The following is a 24,531-nucleotide window of genomic DNA, read 5'->3' on the forward strand; positions in this document are numbered from 1 at the left end:
ATATATATGTAGTTTTTATTCCTTGGTAAGTATACATATAGTTTTTATTCCTAAGGTACAACCAGAGTTGAGAACTGGAGATGCAGACATACAAATTCAGATAATTCAGGCTCAGAAATGGACATTTTTGTTGTTGTTGTTAATCCTCATCCAAGGACATTTTTCCATTGATTTTTAGAGAGAAGGGGGAGAGGCAGAGAGAGAAACATTGATGTGAAACAGACACATCAATTGATTGCCTCCCTCATGCTCCCCAACTGGGGCTGGAGCATTGAGCCTCCAAGGTATGTGCCCTTGACCAGAATCTAAGCTGGGACCCTTCAATCCTAGGACTGCTCCAACCACTGAGCCAAACTGGCTAGGGCAAAAATGGATTTTGAATTTTTCCATGTACCCTGTTATCAGACAAGGATGCTAGCCATTGATTGAACACTTGCAATGCCCCAGGCATGTTGCATTGCACTCATATAGCTGCCCTATTTTAGGGTTACCATAATGGAGTTAAAGTATGTGTGTCATTTTGAGGAATCCCAAATATAAAGTTTTGTGTTTTAAAATGCCCTATCTATAATAATAAAAGCATAATATGCTAATTAGACCGGACATCCTTCCAGATGACCTTCCAGATAAAGCCGGGGCTGCGAGGGAAGCCTGGGTTCCAGCTGCTGGCGGCTGGAGGGAAGCCGGTGCCAGCAGCAGAGGGAAGGAAAGCCTACTCTTGCATGAATTTCGTGCATCAGGCCTCTAGTTTACTTATAACTGACCTGGATTGATACAATTTTTTTAGACTGACAAAGTTCTGGAAGATACCTAGGAAAATCTCATTTTCCTGAAACAGGGAGTAGATGTTTTAGTAAAATCCTGCCTCTTTCTTTTACATAATTCTGCTTTTTTCTTTGTGTAAGGTAATCAAAATGCTGTTTATTTTATAAGCATACCACTATAAACTACAAGATAATTGATGGAAATGTTAAATCTTTTTTACCAGCTTAGAAAAAGGAAATATTTGGCCAGTTGGTACTAATACTTACATAAATGCTTCCCATTCATGATTTTATTTTTTAGTTCTCCTATCTCTTAAACCAGACAGAATTAATGATGTGTCTTGCTTTATGCCATGTTTCTAAAAATGTTGAAAGTGATATGATTTTTTTTTTAAGTTTACAAGCGTCTCCTACTATTATTCTCTAAAGCAGTGGTTCTTCATTAGGGCAACTTTGCCCCTCAGAAGACATTTGACAATATCTGGAGACATATTTGATTTTCACAACTAGGGGAAGGAGTTTGCTATTGGCATTGAGTGGGTAGAGGCCATGGATGCTGCTAAACACCCTATAATGCACAGCAGAGCCCCCACAGTAGAGAATTAACCGGCCCAATTGTCAATAGCACTGAGGTTGAGAAGCTCTGCTCTAAAGTTATTTCTTTTTAACCTGTTATGAATTCCAACTGTTTTTCTGTAGTTAGCCTGCTTAACGCCTTTTTATAAATAACTCTTGTATAAAATATTTATATACACAACTCCTGTTCTATCAGAGTTAGCTCAAATACGCTCCCTTGTTGGAAGGGTCTATAGATCATTTCTAATTTGTATTTAAAGCATTTGAATGCCTCATATGCAGGGTACAAATGGCAATGAAAATTTGACAGTTGTGGTAAGAGATTTGAGCATCTGAAGACTCCGGGGCCAGAAAGAGAATCCCTCCATTGACCTGAAAGAATACAGATTAAGAAGACTTGGCCTTGTTTTCCTGGATTGATTAGATGACTCTATATGTTTTTGATTGATTAAAGCATAATTTTCATTTTACAAGCTTAGTACTTTTATAGATTTGTTTTGTCATTCCTCTTTAGAAAGCCCTTCTTCATTAGGTGCAAATTTCCATTCAAATGAAAGTTAACCAAATTACTTCCCTGAGGTTATCCTTCCAAGCATCATGTCTCCTATGACTGGGCTTTGTGGGCTGGAAATAAATGGGAATTTGGGAATTATTTGAAGTGTGTGTAAGAGGTTTTAGACCATTTATGTACATGTGCATGTGTGTTTGTACGTGGATGTGTACATGTTAGTGCTTTGTGCTGATATCTGTGGGTTTATCTGCTCAGCACCCCTCCTCTAGGAAGTGACTCTTAACGCATCACTCTTGTTATAACATGCGCCATGTCTGTATTTTATAGTCTTCCCAATATACCTCAGTTGCTTGGTGCAGAATTCCTTCTCCAGGGTTTTCAAACTCAAGACCAAGAGGGAGTGGGCCGTGACTAAAATGGAAAGGGCTACAATGGAACTGCGACCGCCCATGTTTCCCACCACATGGAGAACACTAGTTGGCTGTAGGAGATGAGAAGGAAGCCAGGAAGGGGATGGAGAAGCAGGTGGCCAGCACAGCCCTGGCAACCGCCCTCCTCCCAGCCTGTCCCCCAACTCTTCCTTTGCTTCTTCGAGGATGCTCCCAGATCCTTCTGACCCTCTCTTATGCCAGTTTGAGTTCACGGTCTTGTGACTTGCAACCAAGAGAGTTATGACAACACAGTGTCCTTACCTGAAAATGAATTCCTTCAGCTCCCCACACACAGGCTTCATCAAAGGAAAATAAAACCACAAACCCCAGAGTATATCTGTTTTCAGGAGGGGGTTTCTGGTAATTAGCGTAGATTGCAACAAATGGCACACACAGACTGTTGGCTCTGCGTGTGAGCTCTAAGATTGGTGTTTACCCTATTATATTCCAATTTAAGAATGTCATAAAGTTTATCAGGGAGCACATGGAAACTAGCAAGAACTCACATAGGAGTGGTGAGAGGTATGTGCCTTGATATATAGATTTTTTTTTCTTAGACTTCAAAAAAATGACTTTTCTTGGATTCATAGCAAAGGGGACACAACTGTACTCCCCACTTAAGCTTGGTGGTGGTGGGGTATTTTTAGCAAATGAGTTGTCAGCAGAAAGGCTTCATTAGACCCATCAGGATATCTGCCCATGAAGAACGAATCCCAAACTGTACTGGCAGTTTCCTTGAGCCAAAATGATGAAGCACCTCTGACAAGAGCCATATTGTGCTCCCCATGTGAGAAGCGTGAGGAACAAAAGAGACAGTGTGATCGTCATTTGGTCAGGTTAATATTGACACAGCTTAGAGACATCGGAAGTGTGTGTGTACACGTACAGCAAAGCACTCCGGAGACGTGGCTGGTGGTTTCCATCAATCAGAAAGGGGCACCCCCAGAGGAAGGAAGGTCTCCTGCTTTCTTGAAATATTGTTCAAACTAGATGATTTATTTTTACAAAGGAAAATAAATAAAGCCGTAAGTGTTCAGGCTCATGGCTCAAAAAAAGTCAATAGGGATTTTTTAAAACATCTATACACAATTATGGAAATCATTTATTATTATTATTCGATAGCTAGAGTGTTATCCAGGTTTTACCACTTCAAAAATACAGCATGCCTGCCCTAGCTGGTTTGGCTCAGTGGATAGAGCATTGCCCATGGACTGAAGGGTTTCAGGTTTGATTCTGGGCAAGGGCAGGTACCTCGGTTACAGGTTCCTCCGCCCTGGTCGGGATGTGTGCAGGAGGCAACCAATCGATGGGTCTCTCTCACGTGGATGTTTCTCTCTCTGTCACTCCGTCTCCCTTCCCCTCTCTCTAAAAATCAATGGAAAAATATCCTCAGCTGAGTATTAACAAACAAAACAAAACAACAAAAATACAGCATGCCTAATAAGAGGATTTCCCATTATGGGTGGGTCCTAAATGATTCATTCCCATGTAGGAATCCTTATAAACATACATGAACACAAAAGGGGCCCTTAGGTGAACAACAGTCTGGCCTTTTTGTCACTGAGTCCTTAAATCCATACTGTATGGAAAAGCTTTGAAGGTTAAGGTCTGTCCCTAAATTAGTCTGAGCTAGTTAATGAGGTGATGACTTATTTGCTTCTAATTGGTTGTGTGCCTCCCCACATGCACGAATTCAATCTACTGTTAACTAGTGTGAGAGCCTGCTTAGGACCTCTCTCGTAGGAGCGTCTTTTTCCAGGGCAACTCCCTGTAACATTGGTTCTCAATGACACAGTTAATGAGGCTGAGGCAGGACTTCACCACACTTGATTTCAGGTTGGCCTGAAAGCAGCCCACTTCATTTCAAGAAGTCCTTAACTCAAGCCTGTGCTTTCAGATGAATTATCTCCCAATGCACTCTTCCTCTGTCTCACTCTCTTTATTAATGATATGGTTATAGGAGGTAATAGATATTGACATGAAAACTGTGACATTCGGATTTCAGTAAACATGTGCTCTACCACCCTATTCTTGAATTTCAGAACCCAAATGATGACCTTACAAAGGTGATTGCCTAAAAGACTCTTGGTTTCTCCTCTAATGCTTATGACATGCTTGACCTAAATTGAAGCATCTGCAGGTTTATACTTAATTTTATCTTTGACAGTTGTGCCGGTACAAGAAGACTTTGCCTGAAATGATGGTGATACAGTAGGCTTTTTCTATTAAAATGCCCACTCTCAGGGAAAACAATTGCCTCTTTTGTCTCCCTGCCTGCTTCCTGCAATCCTAATTCCTGTTTTTGGGGGGCTTTTGAAAAAGAAAAGTAATGTTGGAAGCATCCTTAGATGATGAGATTTTTACATACTGAATGACAACGTTGGATTTTTCCATTGTGTATGTCTAAGCTATTAGAGCAAAAAAAATTATGGTACATGAGAATAATTCTGGGTAACCAGGAATTATGCCAGTTCTCCTGCTTTGTGTGTGTGTGTGTGTGTGTGTGTGTGTGTGTAAATACATGTTCAACCTTTTTAAAGTACATATTATTGCAAGAATATCACAGCATTATTTGTTATAGTGGTTTCTTTGGACAAGTTTTTAATTTTAGGTTTATACACATATAAGTTAATGATCAGCCTACATTTATATTTTATAGAGTAGATGAGAAAGTAGAAATTGATCTTAAAGCACAATAATATTGGATCATCAAAAATTTAAGCAACACATATTATTTGTTAAAAGCAAGGATGTGGCTTGCTTGTGTATAATGACTAGGGAGAATCAAAATACTAGACAGAAGTATATGAAGTAGCACATAACTTTTTTTTATTAAATTAAAAATGAAATTAGTAGTATCTTTGGTGATGAAAATGTTTCCATTCAAGAATAACATAGAGGTTAGAACATGGGCTCTGAAGTCAAACTAACCTGGGTTCAAGTCCTGTTTTTCACACATATGAGCTATGTGAAATCAATTATTTAACCTCCAAAAGCCTCCATTTTCTCAATGCAAAAAAAAAAGATAATATTACCTATTCCATTGGGTCATCTTAAAATTTAAATGAGATGATGCGAAGCATTTAACAGAGTGCTTTATGTAGAAGCAGTGCTTTATTAAATTATGTTAGGCGATGTCCTATTGCTTTAAATGAAAATTCTATTGATATGTATATATATGTAACATATTTATATATTGTAATATTTTTAATTCTAACAAAATCTTTCACAAAACAGCTTTTTCTTTATCTCCAAAAATGAGAACATACACTGTCTCATTGTATTTTCAAAATATGGTGTCTAATACAGTTTTAATAAACCCAGTGGAGTTTGTACCACTAAAATGCCTTGACTGGCTTATGAAAGTAAGAACAATAGGGTTTTTTAAAAATGACATCTGGTAAAAACATGGGAAATATCTTTGCTTACCAATTAAAAGGTGTATAAAAAACAGAATAAATAAAATCTCTTAATTTATGCATTTTGTGTTCTCATAAATCATTTTCCTGTCAAAATTATCAGACTATTATTGCTGAATATTTTAAACATCATAATGAAATTTTGGTAGCATAAATCATAAAGCTTTCAGTTAGAACATTTGCATACATACCTCAGCATTTTTCTTATATCTTGATTAAAAAATAGTCTTCGGTCTAGAATAAATCCATGCAAAATATAAATGTCAAACTATCCTCTTAAATTTCAGTAACTCAGCAATCCCCACTGGCCCACTGTGCTTACAAGGTAGTTATGGACTGTCAAACTGTGTTTCTAAGACTCACAAGTCTCAAAAGTGAAGCTGTACAAGCTTTTGTTTTAATCTTGGTAATGATTTTTATCTACAGGCATCCTACCTACAGATGATACCTGCTCACTTGATTTTTCCATTTCCTGCAAGAAGAAAAAAGATTCAGATATAATAAATCTAGGAATAGCTTGTCTATGACATTAGAAAATAATTTGTTTCATTTAATAGAAGCCTTACTCAATATGTTTCATTTGTAGTTTGTAAGAGAGACAGCTGTTTTGGATTATGCATACAGCCCAGAATGCTGGACCTAAATGGAAGGTATTAGCATCTGGGGTAAAATCCACTGAAGGTCATATAACACTTGGAGGTGAAACTGTGGAAATGATGAAAAAGGCTCAATCACCGTGATTTAGCTGAAGGGAAGATCGCTACTCATTTTTTGATGCTTTAAAAGCTGTTACATGTGTAGTGAAAAATGAAAGCTCATTCACTGAGTCTCACTTGGAATTAAGAATGAAGAATCTATTGAGATAAACACTGCCTCACCCAGAGTATCTGTATCCTACACCATTTTTTAAATGGCATGGCTTCATGTTTACCTTTTTGTAACTTCTTCTATCCTCTCACATCTAGGAATTTTGCATATGAATCACTTTTAAATGTGATTATTATTTGAAAGTTGACTTGTATTATAGAAGATATAAGGCAAGAAATTGTAATAAAAAGCCAGTTCCCATACCAAGAAATTATAAAATACTTTTTATGAATCAGTTTAATCCCTTGAATCCTCAGAATGATCTTTTGATAGCTTAAGAATTAGGAAAGAAAAGAGATCTACAGTAATGTTTATTGTCTATTCTATGCCAGGTACTAGGCCGGCTTTTGGATATATGTTCTTAATTCTTTCAACAGTCCTATGAGGTGGGGTTTTAGAGATGAGGAAAATCAAGGCTCAGGGAGGTGAATAACTCACTTAAGTTGTCCAGCTAGCAAACGCAGAACCCAGGGTTAACTCTGGGGTTCAGCCGGCTCCAGAGCCTTTACTAGAAACCTTGGAGAGAGTGTCCTAAAATAATGGAGAGACACAATCAGATTTTAGATGACCAATGTGACTATATTATGACAACTTTAATATCAAAGTATCTTAATATCCATTGGACATTAGGTTTCACTGCATATTATTCAAAGACATACAAAAATGACATTCTATTTTATATAATTATAGAAATTATTTTTCACTTAACACTGTCATGAGTGTTTTCTGTGTCATTAAGTATTCTTTGATAGCATGATTTTTAATAGCAGCATAATATTCTTTTGTGTGAATTTTCCATAGTTTATTTAATCATTTCTCTATTGTTGGATAGGTTATTACTATAGTTACTAAAGTAATAATTCAGTGACTAGCATTTTCCACAAACCTTTTTTGTGTATATCTGATTATTTATTTAGAATATATTTCCAACATTGTATGAGAATGCCCATTTAGAAATATTTTCCAATAATAGGAAAAAGAAGATGGAATATTTTATTATCAAAGTATTTATTTAATTATCGGTGAATTCAGATATTTATTGGCCATTTGTATTTCAACTCTGAATTGTCTTTTGTTTTCTACAACTATTTTTCTATTTGCTATGTCTACTTTTTCTCCTTGATAATTAAAATTATATCTTGATATCTAAGATTATATCATCTGAAGGACATCAAATCTTTCTCCTTCCAGTTAAAAAAAGTCACACAGAGAAAGACAAATACTATATGATTCACTTATATGTGCAATCTAAAAAAATAAAAATAAAAAATAAATGAACAAGCAAAATAGAAACAGACTCATAGATACAGAGAACAAACTGCTGGTTGCCAGATGAGAGGGGAATTGTGGTCTGGGTGAAAAAGGTGAAGGTAGTAAGAAGTACAAATTGGTAGTTACAAAGTAATCACAGGGATGTAAAGTACAGGGAATATAGTCAATAATATTGTAATAACTATGTATGCTGCCAAGTGTGTACTAGACTTATCAGGGGGATCACTTAATAAAATATATAAATGTCTAACCACTACGTTTTAGACCTAAAACTAATATAATCTTGAATGTCAACTATAATTGAAAAAAATAAAATTAAAATAGAAATAATAATAATTACATTGAGAAACTTTTGATTGGGTTTTAAGCAGAAGAGTGTCATGAGTCTATTTACATTTTTAAAAGCTCTCTCTTGGTGCTATGTGGAGAACTGACATTAGGGAGACAAGAGCAGTTTCAGGAAGGCCAGTTGGGGATCTGCCACCAGAGTCCAGGCAAGAGATGATGGTGACTGTGGCTGTGACAGTAATAGAGACGGAGAAAAGGGAAGGAATGTTTGGACTTGGGCTGTGTTTCAGAAGTGAAGTTACCAGGATTTGCTGATGCATGAAGAATGAGAAAAGAATCAAGAATAATTCCTATGAATTTGGCTTGAGTAACTGATAGATGGTGGTGCCATTTATGATATGGAGGAACCTGGGGCAGAGGTAGGTTGTATTGTATTTGAAATGCTTATTAGACATTTACAAGGAAATGTCACATGGATAGGCAAGGTTAGCGTTCAGGTGATGTCGATTTGGTTGTCACTGGCAGATAGATGGTTTGAATGCCATGTGACTGGGTGAATCACCAGGGAGAATGTGTAAATAAAGAAGGTTGGAAACAAAGCCTGGATAGTGAACATTTGGAGGTTGGCTGAGAAAAAGAAACCAGCAAAGGTGACTGAGGAGCAGCCAATGAGATGGTAGGAAAACAAGGAGAATGTGATGTCAGGAAAGTGAAGGAATTAAGTGTTTCAAGAAGGAGGGAGAGTCAACCTCATGGAATTCTTTGGAAAAGTCAAATAGAGTAAGAACAGGGAAGTGATTTTTGGATTTGGAACTTTAAAGAACAGCAGCTTGAGTAAAATGATGGGAGCAGAAACCTAGCAGGAGGGCTTCAGGAAACAATAAATAAGTAATAATACAAGAATAAACTCTGTTTCACGCACTCACAGTTGTAACCCCACTTTTGCCCACCCATGAATAAACAATGTAAGAAGAGTGGGTTTTTCTCTCTCAAGGACTATTGACATTTAAGTACTCATATGTTCATAAGACATTACTAGATCACTTTTATTTCAAGTGATGCACTAAAGCTATCAGCATATGGCATAAAGATTAAATTTTTCAGAGCAATGGAATGAGAACTAAATAGGAGAGAATGGGAATTCCACTGCATTTGTTCACACACTTTCAACCACAAATTCAGTAAATCTATTGGACATATCACTGTTACTCTCTCGTTTGTTGTATTGTTGTATCTCGGTTAAAGTAGAGCTATATCATTTCTGTTCCTTGCTCTTTGTCACTGTGATCATCAACCTCTTCTAAGGGCCCTTGAGATCTATACCTTAGCTTTTGGTCAGGAAATAAGAAAGGCTTTGTCTCCCATTTCCGGGCCTCCCTACTCATTCCAAAACTGAGTTACTACGGCAAAAGGACTCATGATCTCTAAGATGTTTAGTGATCGATTCCATGCTTCCTAACTGATGGGAATAGCCTGGATTTCTGCCTGTCGGTTCCCAGCTGTAATAATTAGTAAAGGAACTTCCTAAATTCCATGCAGCCATCTCCGGCTTGGGTCATATTTGAAATGTGGAAGGCTGCATTGGGGTGGGGATGGTAAATTAAAGGAGGATCCCTCTGTGTTCTAAATCTTTGGTAAAACTGAGTGGGCTATGCATACATATGAATGTATATAATTTTAACTTAAGGTGGGGGAAGCATTTTGGAGACGTTCGAGCAGATTAACAAATAGTATTTGTATACACGTAACTAAAACAGTAATTTATCAGGTAGACGGCAAATGGGGGGGAATGAAATGCCAACCTGTATCTACAGTTGGGTTGTGTTGATGATGAAGTGCTGTTTATTCAGGGCCAGCCCAGCTTGTCAGCAACATAAGAGCCACCGCAGCACATGACTCCCTGCGTAGCTAGAAGACAATAATAAATTATCTCCTATGCAAACAGCACCAGCATAAAAGCAGAACAAACAGCCTCTGACTCCTGGATTCCTGAAGATTCTCACTCATCCCCTTGTTTGATTCGGTTTTAAACATGAAACTCCTGGCATTATCCTGAAGACAGTAGGATGCACACTGGCCTGGACAATTTTATTAGGATGGGTAGGACAAAGTTGTTGATGATCTCTGTTTTGGGGTTAAGTATTGTTTCTTTAACATGCTTAAATGAGTCCCAGGAATCTTTGTTTTATCAATACTGCATCTGATCCTGTGGAATTTGGGGCCACCCAGAGGAAAACTGGGAGGGTGCTACTCAAGGGTGTTTGAGCCCAAGAATCACTTGCGGTACATAATGAAATACAAATTCTTGAGCTAATCCTCAATCTGCGAAATGAGAAGATGTAAAGCAGCCCAGAACTACACACTCCAGGCTGATTTTTATGATGAGGATAGTGTGAGGAGCAAGGGCCTGAGGGTGTGAATCAGTAAGTCCTGGGATAGCGTTGAGATAACCCAAAGGACTGCTTCATAGGAAAATATACCCATTAATAATCCCGCCCCAGAGCAGTGCTTTTCGGATTTCCATGTGCATCACATCACCTGGGATTTGTGGAAAGGGCAGATTCTGTTTCGGTAGATCTGGGGCATGGCCTGAGACTCTGCCCTGGACTTGAGTCCAGCAAGACCCTAGTGCTATCATTTTAACACAGAAGAATCCCAATAGATTGGAGCTCAGCCAACATCTTGGAATAGCAAATGTTCCACTTGTATGGCTTTGAATAATGCTGATTCTACTGAATCCTAATCTTGCCCTCAGATACCAGTAAAATCTGCTCTCTCTTGTTTGAGTGACACAGTGGGAGTGTCATGGTAATTTTATTATGTGTCAGACTCTTAGAAATGTTGTGTCTTCTTTCAGGAGTTTATAAATGCATTTTGGGGTTTTATGTACATAATTTAAAAATATTTTGAAAGGTCCTGGCCACTGTTGCTCAGTGATTAGGGCACTGGCCCATGCACCAAAGGGTCACAGGTTTGATTCCCGGTCAAAGGCACGTACCTGTGTTGCAGGTTCAACCCCTTCCCCCGGTTGGGTGTGTGTGTGAGGCAACCAATTGATGTGTCTTTCTCACATTGATGTTTTTCTCTCTCTCTCCTTTCCTTTCTTCTCCCCCTTTCCCCCCTCCTTCCTTCCTTCCCTTCCACTCTCTCTAAAAAAATATACATATATATTTTAAAAGAAAATTGTAAAGCTTCTTGTGCTAAAGCCTTCAGTCACTGGAGATAAAATATACGTAGCTGCTGTCCATTCTTGTTTTCCTTTGGAACCATATCTGGCAGAAAGTTCAATATTGAGGCTCTTGATGGATAACACCAAGGATTATTTGAAATAATTTTATCTATTGAATGCACATGTATAATCTGAGGTCTGTTTTATTTTTTAAGTTTATTCCAAATATCTACTTTGATTGTGAGTGAATTAATTTTTTAAGTATCCGTTTAAAAATTGTTAATATGACACTTGGACAATAAATAAAAAGCATCAAAGCTGACAGTAGGCATTTTGGAACACATGCTTCCAAAGCTAGTGTATTTGAACATCATAGATTTCATTAGCAAGTCAGTACAGTAGGCCTTTGGTATTCATCAGCAATATATTCTGAGGCCTTTGTGAATTCCCATGTGCAGTTCCTTGTAACCAAAAAGTGAATGAAAGTGGCCTCGTGAGATGCCTAATAAGAGTGGCTGCCGCAGAAGTAAAGAACAAAGGCCCCTTGGGGTGTGGAAGCTGGTGATGGGCTGAGCCCACAAACTTGCCAAGTGTCCCTTATACCCTCTTAGGGGCTCAGAGACCTTGAGAGTGAACTCAGTAGAATTAGAGGACATGTAATATGGATATTTTAAATAGTCTAGTAAATAGTCTAAGCCACAAACATCATATCCACACATTTCAAAGAGCTACAACATACAAACATTAATCTGGGCATGAACAAATCCGCACCTATATGCACTGTGCTGTTGAGCTAGTTATCTGAGGAGGGGGTGTGTGGCACTTCACTTCATGTGGTATACATTTCTGTATTGCTTCAATACTTTACCAAGGGCATGCATAATTCTGATGACTTTTGTCATCAGAAAAAAATTAATGGAATTCTTCATCTTGAGTGCATTATCATGGTGATTTTCATTAAGTAGCACAATACACTGTCAATTGATTGATTATATGTGATGATTATATGTAATGCCACATATATGCCGTGATGGAGGATTATGTAGCACAGGTTGATTTTGTATATGTGTCTCTCCATTCAATAGACATTGGTCTTCACTGTGTTTCTTTAAGAAAAAGAGGCACCCATGCCAGCAAAGTGGTTCTCGTTGTAGTTCATCAAACTTGAAAAGGCCAGTACACTTTCCGAGAAGGTGAGCCATAGGTCTGGGTACTCTGTGGTAGCAGTTGACTTTTCTGCAGTTATTCATTTCTCCTTATTACCACATAGAACAAGCAGATCTGACATCACAGCCTTCACACCATCTTCTAAACATCTACTGAATACACGTGTATAGTAAGAGGTCCGATTTTTTTTAAAAGGGGGTAAAAAGCATTCAGTAAACTCAGCTAGGTTCATCCTTATGAATTCTGCTTGAAGTTAATAATAATCATTAGAAAACATTATAGGAAAGAACAATAATTTCCTACTTGCTATTTTTCTAGTGATAAGTTGCAATAATAGCAGACATTCCTATGTCCTAGGATCAATAAGATAAAATGTCAGTATTTGAAATGAAAGTCAGTATTTGAATAAATATTTTAGGGGAAAAACAGAGATCTTATTAAGGTATCTGTTTCTTATCTAAACTATTCTTAATAATCACGGCAAAGGCTCCTTCCTTTCTTGGTTTTAGGAAAACAAACAAGCAAGGTACGTCTTAAGCCATCGCATGAAACTTTCCAAACTTCCTCGAAGTGTTTATTTCACTTGTACCTAATAATATATCTCTGTCGCAATACAGCATAGGACTGGACAAATTTGTGGCAAACCACCCAAAGCTGAGCAGTTTGACATTAATATCAAATTGCCTGTTGTTGTTTCAGAACTATGTGTTTCACGGCAATATCACCAGTGATTTGAAAGCATTTGCAGACAAGTTCGGTTTTGATGTCCTCATCCTCTTGGCCAGCTATCTATCGGAGGAGCAGCAGCCAAGACGACAGATTGCTGTGTACTCCGAGAACCTAGAGCTGTGCAGTCAGGTAAGGATCTCCTCCAACCCTGGTACGTGTCACTGCATCCTGACCTGTTTGCTCTCAGAGCAGGTGGTGGAGGATGGGAATGGATTGGTGGCATAAGGAAAATGGCCCAGAAGAAAAAGTCCTAGAGTTTGAGTTTTAAGAATTGCTGGGGGTATTTTGTACATTGGGCCTTTTAAAAGAACCACATAACCATTCTCTTCTGGAATGAATCCATAGAGGGGGATAGATCATAGCTTTCTGATCCAAACGAGGGCCAGTCTTCCTTTGAGTGCTGTTTTCTTAGTCCCTGCCTGAATGCCTGTTTGGTGCCCAGTGTTGAGTAGCTGTGGATCTGATGCTTTAATCAAAGTTAGCCTCTAGGTACTAGAATTCTGACTGGGTAATCAGTTGGACCCTCTCAGTTGAGAGCTGAATCTTTTAACACAAGCCTATGGAAAGTATATAAAATGTAGACAAAATTAATCAAAATACCAAACCAGGTGTATTCAATAATATGAGAGCATACATGATTCATTATAATATGGATACCATGGCCTAGAATGGTTCATCAACCAGTCTTTCCTCGCTAATGGATTAGACACCTCCTGTATCCACAGGTGGCAAGGGGCAAAGTCTCGACTTTTCTGCATCCTCACTTTCGGTTCCCATCTTAAGAGACCTACCGGGGCTTTCTTGACTATAAGGCTGCCCTGTGCTTTCTCATGTCCAAAAATTAAAGAGGCCCCTGTCCCTGCTACAGATGCATTTGGTACCTCTTTCTGACCCATACTGTGCATTGTGCCATCAGCCTGAGGCCTCTTCAGTGCTTTGTTCTGCCTTGGGTTTCAAAGCTGAATTTTATTTTCCTATGGACAGGAGTTAGGTCTCCTCAGCCTTCAGCATGGTGGTTTTACACATGACAATTAGTAGCAAATCAATTGTTTAAAGGTTAATTTTTAAAAGACCAACATAGAAGAGCAGAAGAAGGGGTTAGAAGCCCTTGTCTGCCTCCACCCCACCTCTCCTTTCCTCACCCAGCCTCCCCACCAGAGACAGCTCTTTGGAACCTGGAGCAATACAGGGTCAGGACTATTCACTCCTAAGGAACCCCTCTTTGTTCCTGTGGTCACTGTTAGTCACAGGTCAGCATCTGCAGCTCGACTGTCTGAGTTCAAAATGTGGCTCCTTCACTTGTTAGCTGCATGTGGTTGGTCAAGGTATTTCATCTTCCTGGGTCTCCGTTTACTCATTGTCAAAACGGGGATGAAGAGTTCCTACCTTGTAGAATTGTCATGAAGATTAAAGGAGATAATGCACATAAAACCTTTAGAACTGGGCTCGGCATAGGAAAACATTCAATAAATGTTCATTATTAATCACTATTATTATCTATGCAAGCTCTGTAGTTACTTATGATTATTGCTCTTGCTTCTGCTGCTGCAGATGTTGTTACCTTCACTAATCCTGTGGGACCATTTCAAAAGCCCCTTGTGAAAATATCCCCAACACTTCCTAAAACCAGGGAGCTTTCCCACTAGTCCTTGTCAGCAACCAGCATTATTTCTGTGTGTGTTTTTCAAATTTGAAAAAATTTGCCCTTTTTTCACACTTCCACTTCTGTTGGAAGATGGTGTTATATTACACTAAGGAAAAGATTTATGTGGTTTTAGATCTCTTTTCCTACAACTCTCAGAATCCAGCAAAAGTGAGCCCCTGCATTTTGAGTTCAATAAAAAGCCAATTTGATAGGATTAGAGAAAGAGTTGGTGGTCTGTTTGGTGGGACTTTCCATGCATCATACAATTTCCAGTTATTTGAATTCTTCTTTAAAGACAGATGAACACAGATTAATTTTATATTAAGAAAAATTAAGAAAAAGGAATTGCAAAGAGCAGAGAGTACCTGAGTGCTCATGCACACCCCTGTGTTTCCCTAACAGATTTGCTGTGAGCTGGAAGAGTGTCAGAATCTTTGCCTAGAGCTGGAGCCCTTTGAATGTGGCTGTGATGAGATCCTGGTGTACCAGCAGGAGAACCCTGCCGTGACTTGTGACCAGGTGGTTCTCCTTGTCAAGGAAGTCATCAATCGGAGGTGTCCAGAGATGATCTCCAACAGCCGGACATCTTCCACCGAAGCCGTGGCAGGCAGCGCCCCCCTCTCCCAGGGGTCGTCTGGGATTATGGAGCTGTATGGCTCTGACATAGAGCCACAGCCCAACTCTGTGAATTTCATAGAAAACCCTCCAGATCTCAACGATTCTAACCAGGCCCAGGTGGATGTCAACACAGACCTCGTTAGCCCAGACAGCGGTTTGGCCACCATTAGGAGCAGCCGTTCATCCAAGGAGAGCTCGGTTTTCCTCAGCGATGACAGTCCAGTGGGAGAAGGTGCCGGGCCTCACCATAGCCTCCTCCCAGGGTTTGATTCCTACAGTCCCATCCCTGAAGGGGCAGTGGTGGAGGAGCACGCCCTGTCCAGAGAACATGGGGAACACTTTGACCTCTTCCACTTTGACCCAACACCCATGGTTTCTGGACAGTCCCAACCATCTTCCCATTCTGCTGACTACTCCCCATCAGATGACTTCTTCCCCAACAGCGATTCGTCAGAAGGACAGCTCCCCTTGGGGCCTAAAGGACTCAGTGGGATGGGAAGGAACATGTCTAATTATTCATCCAGCTCGCTTTTGTCGGAGGCTGGCAAAGATAACCTTGTGGAATTTGATGAGGAGTTTGTCCAGCAACAAGAAAGCCCCGGGGATAACTCTCAAAGAAATTCGAGCCTGACAGATTTTGTGGGAGAGGAGTCTCTTTCTCCTGGAAAGAGAGTCCCACCAACACCTATGAATAGCTTTGTAGAAAGCTCACCATCCACTGAAGACCCAGCTCTACTCTGTTCAGAAGACATGGCCCCCAAAACAGTCGACGCAGGTCACACAGGGCCACCTCAGCCTCGTGCGCGGTGCAGCAGCTGGTGGGGTGGTTTGGAAATTGACTCTAAAACCATTGCAGATACGTGGAGCTCCAGTGAACAGGAGTCCGTCTTCCAGAGCCCCGAGTCCTGGAAAGATCATAAGCCAAGCCCGGTGGATAGGAGAGCCTCCGATTCTATATTTCAACCAAAGAGTCTTGAATGCTCAAAGCCAGGTCCCTGGGAGTCAGAATTTGGTCAGCCTGGGCTGGGCCACAAGAACGTTCAAGACCAACATGAGGAAAGCTTGCAGTTTCAGAACCTGCCCACTGAGAAGTCACATTTGCCAGACGCCTCTCCTCAGGGAACAAACCATCTGATAGAAGACTTTGCTGCTCTGTGGCGCTCAGATCGCTCCCCCACAGCAATGCCTGAGCCGTGGGGCAACCCCATGGATGGCGGGGAACCAGCTGCCACAGTGTCATTCCCAGCCTGGGGTGCATTTGGTAAAGAAAATGACACCGAGGCTTTAAAAAATACTTGGAATCTGCACCCAACGAGTGGGGAGTCACCTTCTGTGAGAGACCCGAATGAGTGGGTCGTGGCAAAAAGTGGGTATTCTTTTCCTGCAGAAGACCTGGTGGACAGGTCGCCCCGTGAGGCAAGTAATGAAGCTGCTCCAGAGATCTGGGGCCAAAAGAACCATGACTCCAGGGCTGACATCCTCATACCAGGAGACCCCAGGTCTGATCCAGATCACGCATGGAATAGTTCTAAGCCCACAAAGGAAGATCAGGATGGTGGCATGGAGCCAAAAATTAGGGGAAAAGTCTATGAAAAGGTAGATTCGTGGAACCTTTTTGAGGAGAGTATCAGGAAGAGAGGGTCAGACATCTTAGCTCCTTGGGAAGATTCCTTCCTGTCATATGAGTGTTCCGATTACAGTGCCTCCAACATAGGGGAAGATTCGGTGCCTTCCCCCTTAGATACCAACTACTCCACCTCCGATTCCTATACATCACCAACATTTGCTGGAGATGAAAAAGAAACCGAAAACAAGCCACTTGCTAACAAGGGAGGTTTTGAGTCAAAAGATGCTAACTCTCCCACGGAAGAGGCTGAAATCCCTCCTCAGTCACCACTGCAGCCGCCTAGACATCGAATTAGCTCAGGTCCTGGGAACCTAGAAATGTGGGCTCCACCTCATGCAGATAATAGTTCTGAAAGAAATGCCACTGACAACCCAGATGAAGAGGTACTCAAGACAGAGCCCACAGATGACAAGGACGTCTCCGTGGAGGAGGACGTTGGGGAGAGCAGCCAGTCCAGTTACGACAACCCCAGCATGATGCAGCTGTACAACGAAACCAACCGGCAGCTCACCCTCCTGCACAGCAGCACCAACTCCCGGCAGGCGGCCCCCGACAACCTCGACTTGTGGAACAGAGTGATTCTGGAGGACACTCAGTCCACTGCCACCATCTCGGATAACGATTTGGACTGGGATGACTGCAGCGCAGGTGTGACGATCCCTGGTGAAGGTCAAGCACAAGGACACACAGCTGAAGGTACCGAACCCGAAACCCGATTTTCAGTGAGACAGCTAGAACCATGGGGCACGGAGTATCAGGAAGCAACCCAGGCAGACTGGGGACACCCTGCTTCTTATGAGCACAGCAAGGAAACCGCTCCCAGCGAACATCACGTGCTGAATGAAAAGAGCGGACAGCTCATCGCAAATAGTATTTGGGATTCTGTCATGAGAGATAACGACATGTCATCATTAATGCGACCAGGCCCATCGTATGTTACAGATTCAGAACAAAGCGGAGTGCCTCCCGAAACTCCCAGTGCCTCAGAAAAAATTAAGGACAGTACCATCCCAGATGTTCTAGAAGCCTCTGGAGCCAGTGAGTCAGGAACACTTGGTCCAGACGAGGAAAACACGTGCAGAGACCTGCCAGGTGATACGGAGGCGTCCCTGACAACCAGGCTGGAGAATCCAGGGCATGTTGAATGCTCAGCACTTGGTCCAGACGAGGAAAACACGTGCAGAGGAGACCTGCCAGGTGATACGGCGGCGTCCCTGGCAACCAGGCTGGAGAATCCAGGGCATGTTGAATGCTCAGATCCCTGGGAAGGTCCTCGCTATGGACAAAGTGAGGGTGAGACAGAAACCCACAGAGCTGTTGATAGGGAGCACCTGAGCGAGGAAGGGGTGATGGATGGAGCCTCGGGAACTTCTGGAAAAGGACAAGGCGACCAGGAATGCTCTCCCCTAGTTGTATCTGAACATGAAGAAATCTGCGATGAGTCAAGCAAAATCAGCTCTCATTCAGTAACTTCAAGTCCTCAAACTGAGGAACCCCAGGAGGTTCTAGAGCAAGAGGAGGGATCTTACAATTCAGACCCCTGTGATGTGCAAACAGATGTGTCCACAGACCACCAACAGGCAGAAGAGACCTGTGAAAAGCACCTCGTGAATCACAGAAATTCAGGTGAAACTACTGAAATTTCAGATAAGCTGACTTTAACAAAAAATGTATCTTTACCTGAAATGGATCTTGAGATAACTGAAGAATGTAACATTCTGGGGCCAGAGAAAGTGAACCAAGAGCCACCTCCTGCATGTCCCCAAAGCCTTGATGTTTGGGATGGCCCTACAGACAGTGATGTGCAGGTCAGTTGCACAAGTTCCGAGATAACTACGAATCTTGAAGGTAAGAGTGCTGAAAACAGGCCTCCAGGAGCCGGTTCTTCAGGAAATTATGACAGAGAGAGTGTTTCTAGTGAGTATTCACATTCCAGTGCCTCAAGTCCTGACCTCAATGATTCTTCGGCTGCACAGCTTTCTTGGGATCATGAACCCAATACTGGGCGTCAGAAGGAGACTCAAGATGACTGGAGTAAACAGAATCACCAAGAATCTGGACTAATTACTGCTGATGGCCAAGTAGAAGTAATTACCGAAATGAAGGACCCGGAGAAAAACAGCATGGACAAGTTTGAAAGGAGCTTAGGTCACAAGGTTCCTACATATTTAGAGATATGGAATGACTCAATAGATGGTGATTCCTTTTCCTCTTTATCCAGCCCTGAAACAGGCAAATATTCTGAATATTCAGGTGCATATCAGGAAAGAAATCTAGTGGTTAGCCATCAGGAGAAAAATGAACGTGATATTCCTGACACTGTTCAGCCGGAGGATGCCAAGTTCACGTCAGCAAGCTCAGGTTCCGACAATGATAGCGTAGGCGATGAGGAGTCAGTGGAGGAAGAGAGCCATTTGGTCACTTGCCAGGTTGCTCAGAGCGAACCCCAAGCTTGGGACTCATTAAATGAATCTAAATTCTTGGACATGGAAGATCCAAAGTCTGAGGAATTATCTGCCTATGTAGGCAGTTCAGGACCAGCAGAGAATGAGAACACATCAAACCCATTCTGTGACAATCCACAAAGCAGCCCTGATCACTCTAATTTCTCACCAGTAAAGGAAACTGAAACACAGATGATAGCAGTAGATAAGGAGACGAGATCTCCAGAAACAGGGAAGACAGAAAATATCATATGGCAAATATCTCCCAAAACTGAACCAAAGAATGAAAATAATTCTAAACTGGAAATGCTTGATTTCCCAGCTGAGAGCACTGAGTGGTGGAATGCATCTCTTCAGGAAGGGCAACCAACTGAGAGTGCATTTGAGGGGGAGCTATCTAACTCAGGTGGTATGCTAGAGATAAATTCTTCCGTATACCAACACATGGGTCCCTGGGGCATACCCATTCAGGGTGATATGGAATCCATGGACACACATTGTACTAATCCTTTCAGTGATGAACATCAGTCACCCTTTCTGGATAGTAATGCGGAGAACTCCCATGAGCAACTTTGGAACATTCAACCACGGCAGCCAGATCCAGAAGCTGATCAGCTTAGCCAGCTTGTAATATTGGACCAAATTAAAGAAAAGGATCCCAGAGAGCAAACTTTCATGTCTTCTGCTGGTGACAAGCTCACTTCTGAAACACCTAGCCAAGAGCAGTGTCATGATGCAGTGCTGTCGGTCTGGGATCAGCCAGACCCAGCATTTATTCACATAGATGAAAATAGATGTGTTACATCTGATGTCTCAACTATTGAGTGTCAAGAAACAAATTGGTGGGAGGAAGAAAAATCATACCCCAGTGAAATGACAAATTCATGCATTGCCTCCAAAGATTCCCCTGCTGTCAGTTCTTCTACCCAGTTGATAAAGAAGTCAGGGGCTGAATGGGATGGCTCTACCCCTAGTGAGGGCCCCCAAAGCACATTTGTTCCAGATATCTTACATGGCAACTTTCAAGAGGGTGGGCAGTTGGCCTCAGCTTCGCCTGACTTGTGGATGGATGCTAAGCAGCCCTTCAGTTTGAAAGCAGATGGTGATAATCCTGATATACTGACTCACTGTGACCAGGACAGCAATTCTCAGGCTTCCAACAGCCCTGATATTTGTCATGATCATGAAGCCAAGCAAGAGACTGGGCCGCACATCAGCGCTAGGATGGGACCTGAAGGGGAAGCCAATGAGTTATATCTCACCGAGCCAAAGCTGGATGAAGAACCCAGTCACGAGCCTGGGCAGGAATTTGTTCCATACAGTTCAGAACCATGTTCTGAAAACAAAATTCCACTGCCTCCCACGAGCGATCAAGTAAACACAAATGGCTCATCTCAGCCTGCTGCCTCTCACAGTGGTTCTCCTGAACCTTCTGAAATAAATGATGAAAACAACACAGGTTTAAAAGCATCAGAAGAAGGAGCCGATCCAGAGATGGCACCAATTTGGGAGCCCGTAGACAGAACAATCCCAATGATTAAGAAGGTGGGAACCGCTATTTTTGTAACTCACCAAGAGCCAACCATGGATGGCAACAGCTCTTGGATCTCAGAGGACTTTTCTCCTGAAAGTCAGACAGGGGAAGCAGCCTTGTTGGACCTCGAGCAGCCATTGACTGCTGAGGACCCTGCCTCAGTTCCCGACGCTCTGCTAGTCTCGGACACTTGTCTGGATGTCAGCGAAGGCATCAGTTTCAGTGATGCCTCAGGTCTCAACACGTCCACGGGAACCATAGATGACATGAGTAAACTGACACTATCAGAAGGCAATCCTGATACGCCAGTGGATGGGGATACTGGGAAGCAAGATATCTGTTCATCTGAAGCCTCGTGGGGTGATTTTGAATGTGATGTCATGGGCCAAAATATTGATGAAGATTTCATGAAAGAGCCTGAACACTTTCTCTATGGTGGTGACCACCCCATGGAAGAAGATGCTCTGAAGCAATCACTGGCACCTTACACGCCTCCCTTTGATCTGTCCTACCTCACAGAACCTGCTCGTGGTGTCAAAACCGCACAGGAAGCTGGGACTCCAGAGGATAAGTCTGTGGGGAGTGAAGCAGGAGAGATATTGCTTTCCACTCTACCTGATCAAAGAAGCAAGGAAAGCCACACTGAGACCCAAATCAGCCAACCTGGACACCAGCTGGTTGTACTGCATATTCATGAAGACCCTGAGTCAGTTTCTTTTCCTGTCAGAGGTGATTCCAACATGGAGTTGTCTCCATCAAACATTGACTGGGAAGTAGAAACAGATAATTCAGATTCACCAGCAGGTGGAGACATAGGACCATCAAACGGTAAGAACCAGCCCATTCCACCAACCCCCAGAAACTGCTGCTTTCATTCAATTAACCCATTTGCAAAACATACTCTTCCTACCCGTGTGGGTAAATGGGAACTAACTACATTTGCAAGGCATGCCTACATAGCCAAGTCCTATATTACAGCAGTAACATCTCCTGCTTTTATAATACCTATCTTTGAGAGTACATGAGAAGATTAAACATATTTTTTGGTATAAAATATCTTTTTATTACAGTTTACATTCAGTATTACTTTGTATTAGTTCTAGGTATACAGAATAGTGGCTAGACAATCCTATACTTTACATAGTGTTTCTCTGATATTTTAAGTACCCTCTTGGCACCATACATAGTTATTACAATATTATTGACTGTATTCCCTACGCTGTACTTTACATCCCTGGGACTATTCTGTAACTACCAATCTACTTCTTAATCCCTTCACCTTTTGCACCCAGCCTCTCCGCTACCTCACCTCTGGCTGCCATCTGTTAAACAGGTCTCTCCTTAGATGGATCATTTGCAAAGATCACAAATCACATAATGTGTTAATTAAGCCTTGTTTCTCCCCTTCTCACCTCATCTTCCACGTTTAGGTGCCAGCAAAGGAATATTCAAGTTTGAAGAAGAAGCAGTAATTCCTACCCAAGAGCCTGAGCAGATAAAACCAGAATTCGGAGAAGAAAGGAACACGGAGAAGAATGAAGACCATCAAGCACAACACCTGGACTACATCCTTGTAAACCATGAAGAAAATTCACCCCCAGAGCCAGAGGCCTTTGAAGCAAGAGAAAGCACATCGGAATCGGCAGAGTTTCACGTAGGTTCCAAAGAAGCGGAGCTGCCAGGAACTCAAGTAGCAAACTTCCCAGACACTTATCAGTCCGACTCCTTAAGTGAAAGACAAGATCATTCTGCAGAGAACATGTCTTCTGAAGATGATAAGAGATCATCTCTTGAAAGCCCTGGGCACGAACAGAGTTGGATGGTCTTGGGCCATAGTGAGGTTGGCAATCCATCGTCAGAAGCTAGGGACGAAGGGTCTGACAGGGCCGTGGAGCCAGCCTCTGATCACAACTTGGGCATGAGTCCCCAAATGCAGGCTCTGGAAGAAACAAAGCCTCTAGAATCTGTAGCAATAGAGGAGGCCTCTGGTCTGTGCAGCCAATCTCAGAAGAGCAAGAGCGGAGGCAGGGCTGGCCCAGATACAGTTATGTTGCAGACTGTTGCCCATGACAATGAATGGGAAATGCTTTCACCACAGCCTTCGCAGAAAAGCATAATCCCTGAGACAGAAGTGGAGGAGGAGACAGAGTTTCTTGAGCCCAGAACAGGGAAACCAAGACCAAATGGGTAAGCAAAAAACTAAATTTACTTTCTTCCTGAAAATGATTTTATTAGAAACCAGGGAAATGGTGAAGGATGATGGGATATTAAGAATACCTAGTTTTGCTTATATTTTTTGCAGAGCATGCCATCAATAAAAGTAGCTGCTGGGTAGCTATAATGATAACCATGATTTGTATATATTTTCAGCCAAAAAAGCCCCTCAGTTTCCACCCAGAATCTTACACTTACCCTCCCAATATTTGTCCTGCTCAACACCAGTATCAGCCTTATACAAGCCATTGGAACCGGAGTGGGAAGGGCACTAACATTTATTCATAGCACCAGGCAGTTGCACCATTATCTTATTTAATCCTTACAGCAACCCCGAGGTAGTAGGTATTATTCTCTTTATTTTACCCATACTGATGGCGGGAGGGGACTTAAGGATCAGAAAGAGTCTATGACTTGCCTAGAATTAAGTAACCAGCGTGAACAGTCTGGGTTTTTTTTTTACTCCCAAAGACTATACTTTCCAGCAGACACACAGAAAAGGCGATTCTGGTTTTATACAAGTATTTAACTTACTAGTGGGAATAAGGAGACTCCACAGCAGGCTTAAAGTCTTAGTGTGAAACTTCATTCCCTGATTGGCTGGAAAATCAACAAACCACCATTAAACCAGTGATTCATTTATTCATCCATTCACTCACCACCTGGTTTTTGAAATCTGCTCTGTGCTGAGTGTCTGGGTAGCCATGGACATAGCAGGGAGCAGGATGTCGTCCCTGCCCCCAAGCTTCCAGGCCCTGCTGACACTGTTTAGAGTTGTTTGTGTTTCTCTTTATTTGCTCTCCTGCCTCCAGAGACAAAAGGGCAAATTGTGAAAAGTAACTTAAGTAAAAGGGAGAATCATGTTTCCCCCTTAAAATGTAGTGAAAAAAAACATATCACTTTTTTCTACTCATTTTGGGAGTATAAAGGAGTATACACACCACATAGCCACTGCGGGTCAAGGAATCTGGACTCCAGCCTGATGCTATCATGTCGGTTATGCATTTTAGGATAACCCTAGGCCTAAGTCTCCTCATCTGTAAAACCAGTGGGTTGGGCTGGAGGATGTCAAGCCTTCCATCAGTATTAAATCCTGCAAACTAAATTTGTGTGTAGCCACGATACACCCAGGAGAGCTTTGGTATTCAAAAATTACGTTTCTCCAGAAAGGAAGGGAACAGAGAACACACAGAATAGCAGGGGTATGTTGAGGCTTCGTCAAAGGCCATAAAGAGTTAAAACCTATACCAGATTCA

The 24,531-nt window shown here is 41.8% G+C and overlaps 1 protein-coding gene across 2 annotated transcripts in view; it reads left to right on the forward strand.

The window, feature by feature from the left end:
- PRUNE2 (prune homolog 2 (Drosophila)) overlaps window positions 1-24,531 on the forward strand; it is a 211,639-nt gene that overhangs the window by 119,426 nt on the left and 67,682 nt on the right. Inside the window, exons 7-10 of one of the 2 annotated variants that reach the window (XM_014541265.1) lie at window positions 13,164-13,322; window positions 15,241-18,139; window positions 18,236-21,889; window positions 22,492-23,248. In XM_014541265.1, coding sequence (XP_014396751.1) covers window positions 13,164-13,322; window positions 15,241-18,139; window positions 18,236-21,889; window positions 22,492-23,248 — 7,469 coding nt within the window. Of the gene's footprint in view, window positions 1-13,163; window positions 13,323-15,240; window positions 18,140-18,235; window positions 21,890-22,491; window positions 23,249-24,531 lie in introns of those variants that run through there. The other variant, XM_014541264.1, reaches the window with a different exon arrangement.

This window comes from Myotis brandtii, unplaced genomic scaffold, assembly GCF_000412655.1.
Source record: "Myotis brandtii unplaced genomic scaffold, ASM41265v1 scaffold266, whole genome shotgun sequence".
Taxonomy (NCBI): domain Eukaryota; kingdom Metazoa; phylum Chordata; class Mammalia; order Chiroptera; family Vespertilionidae; genus Myotis; species Myotis brandtii.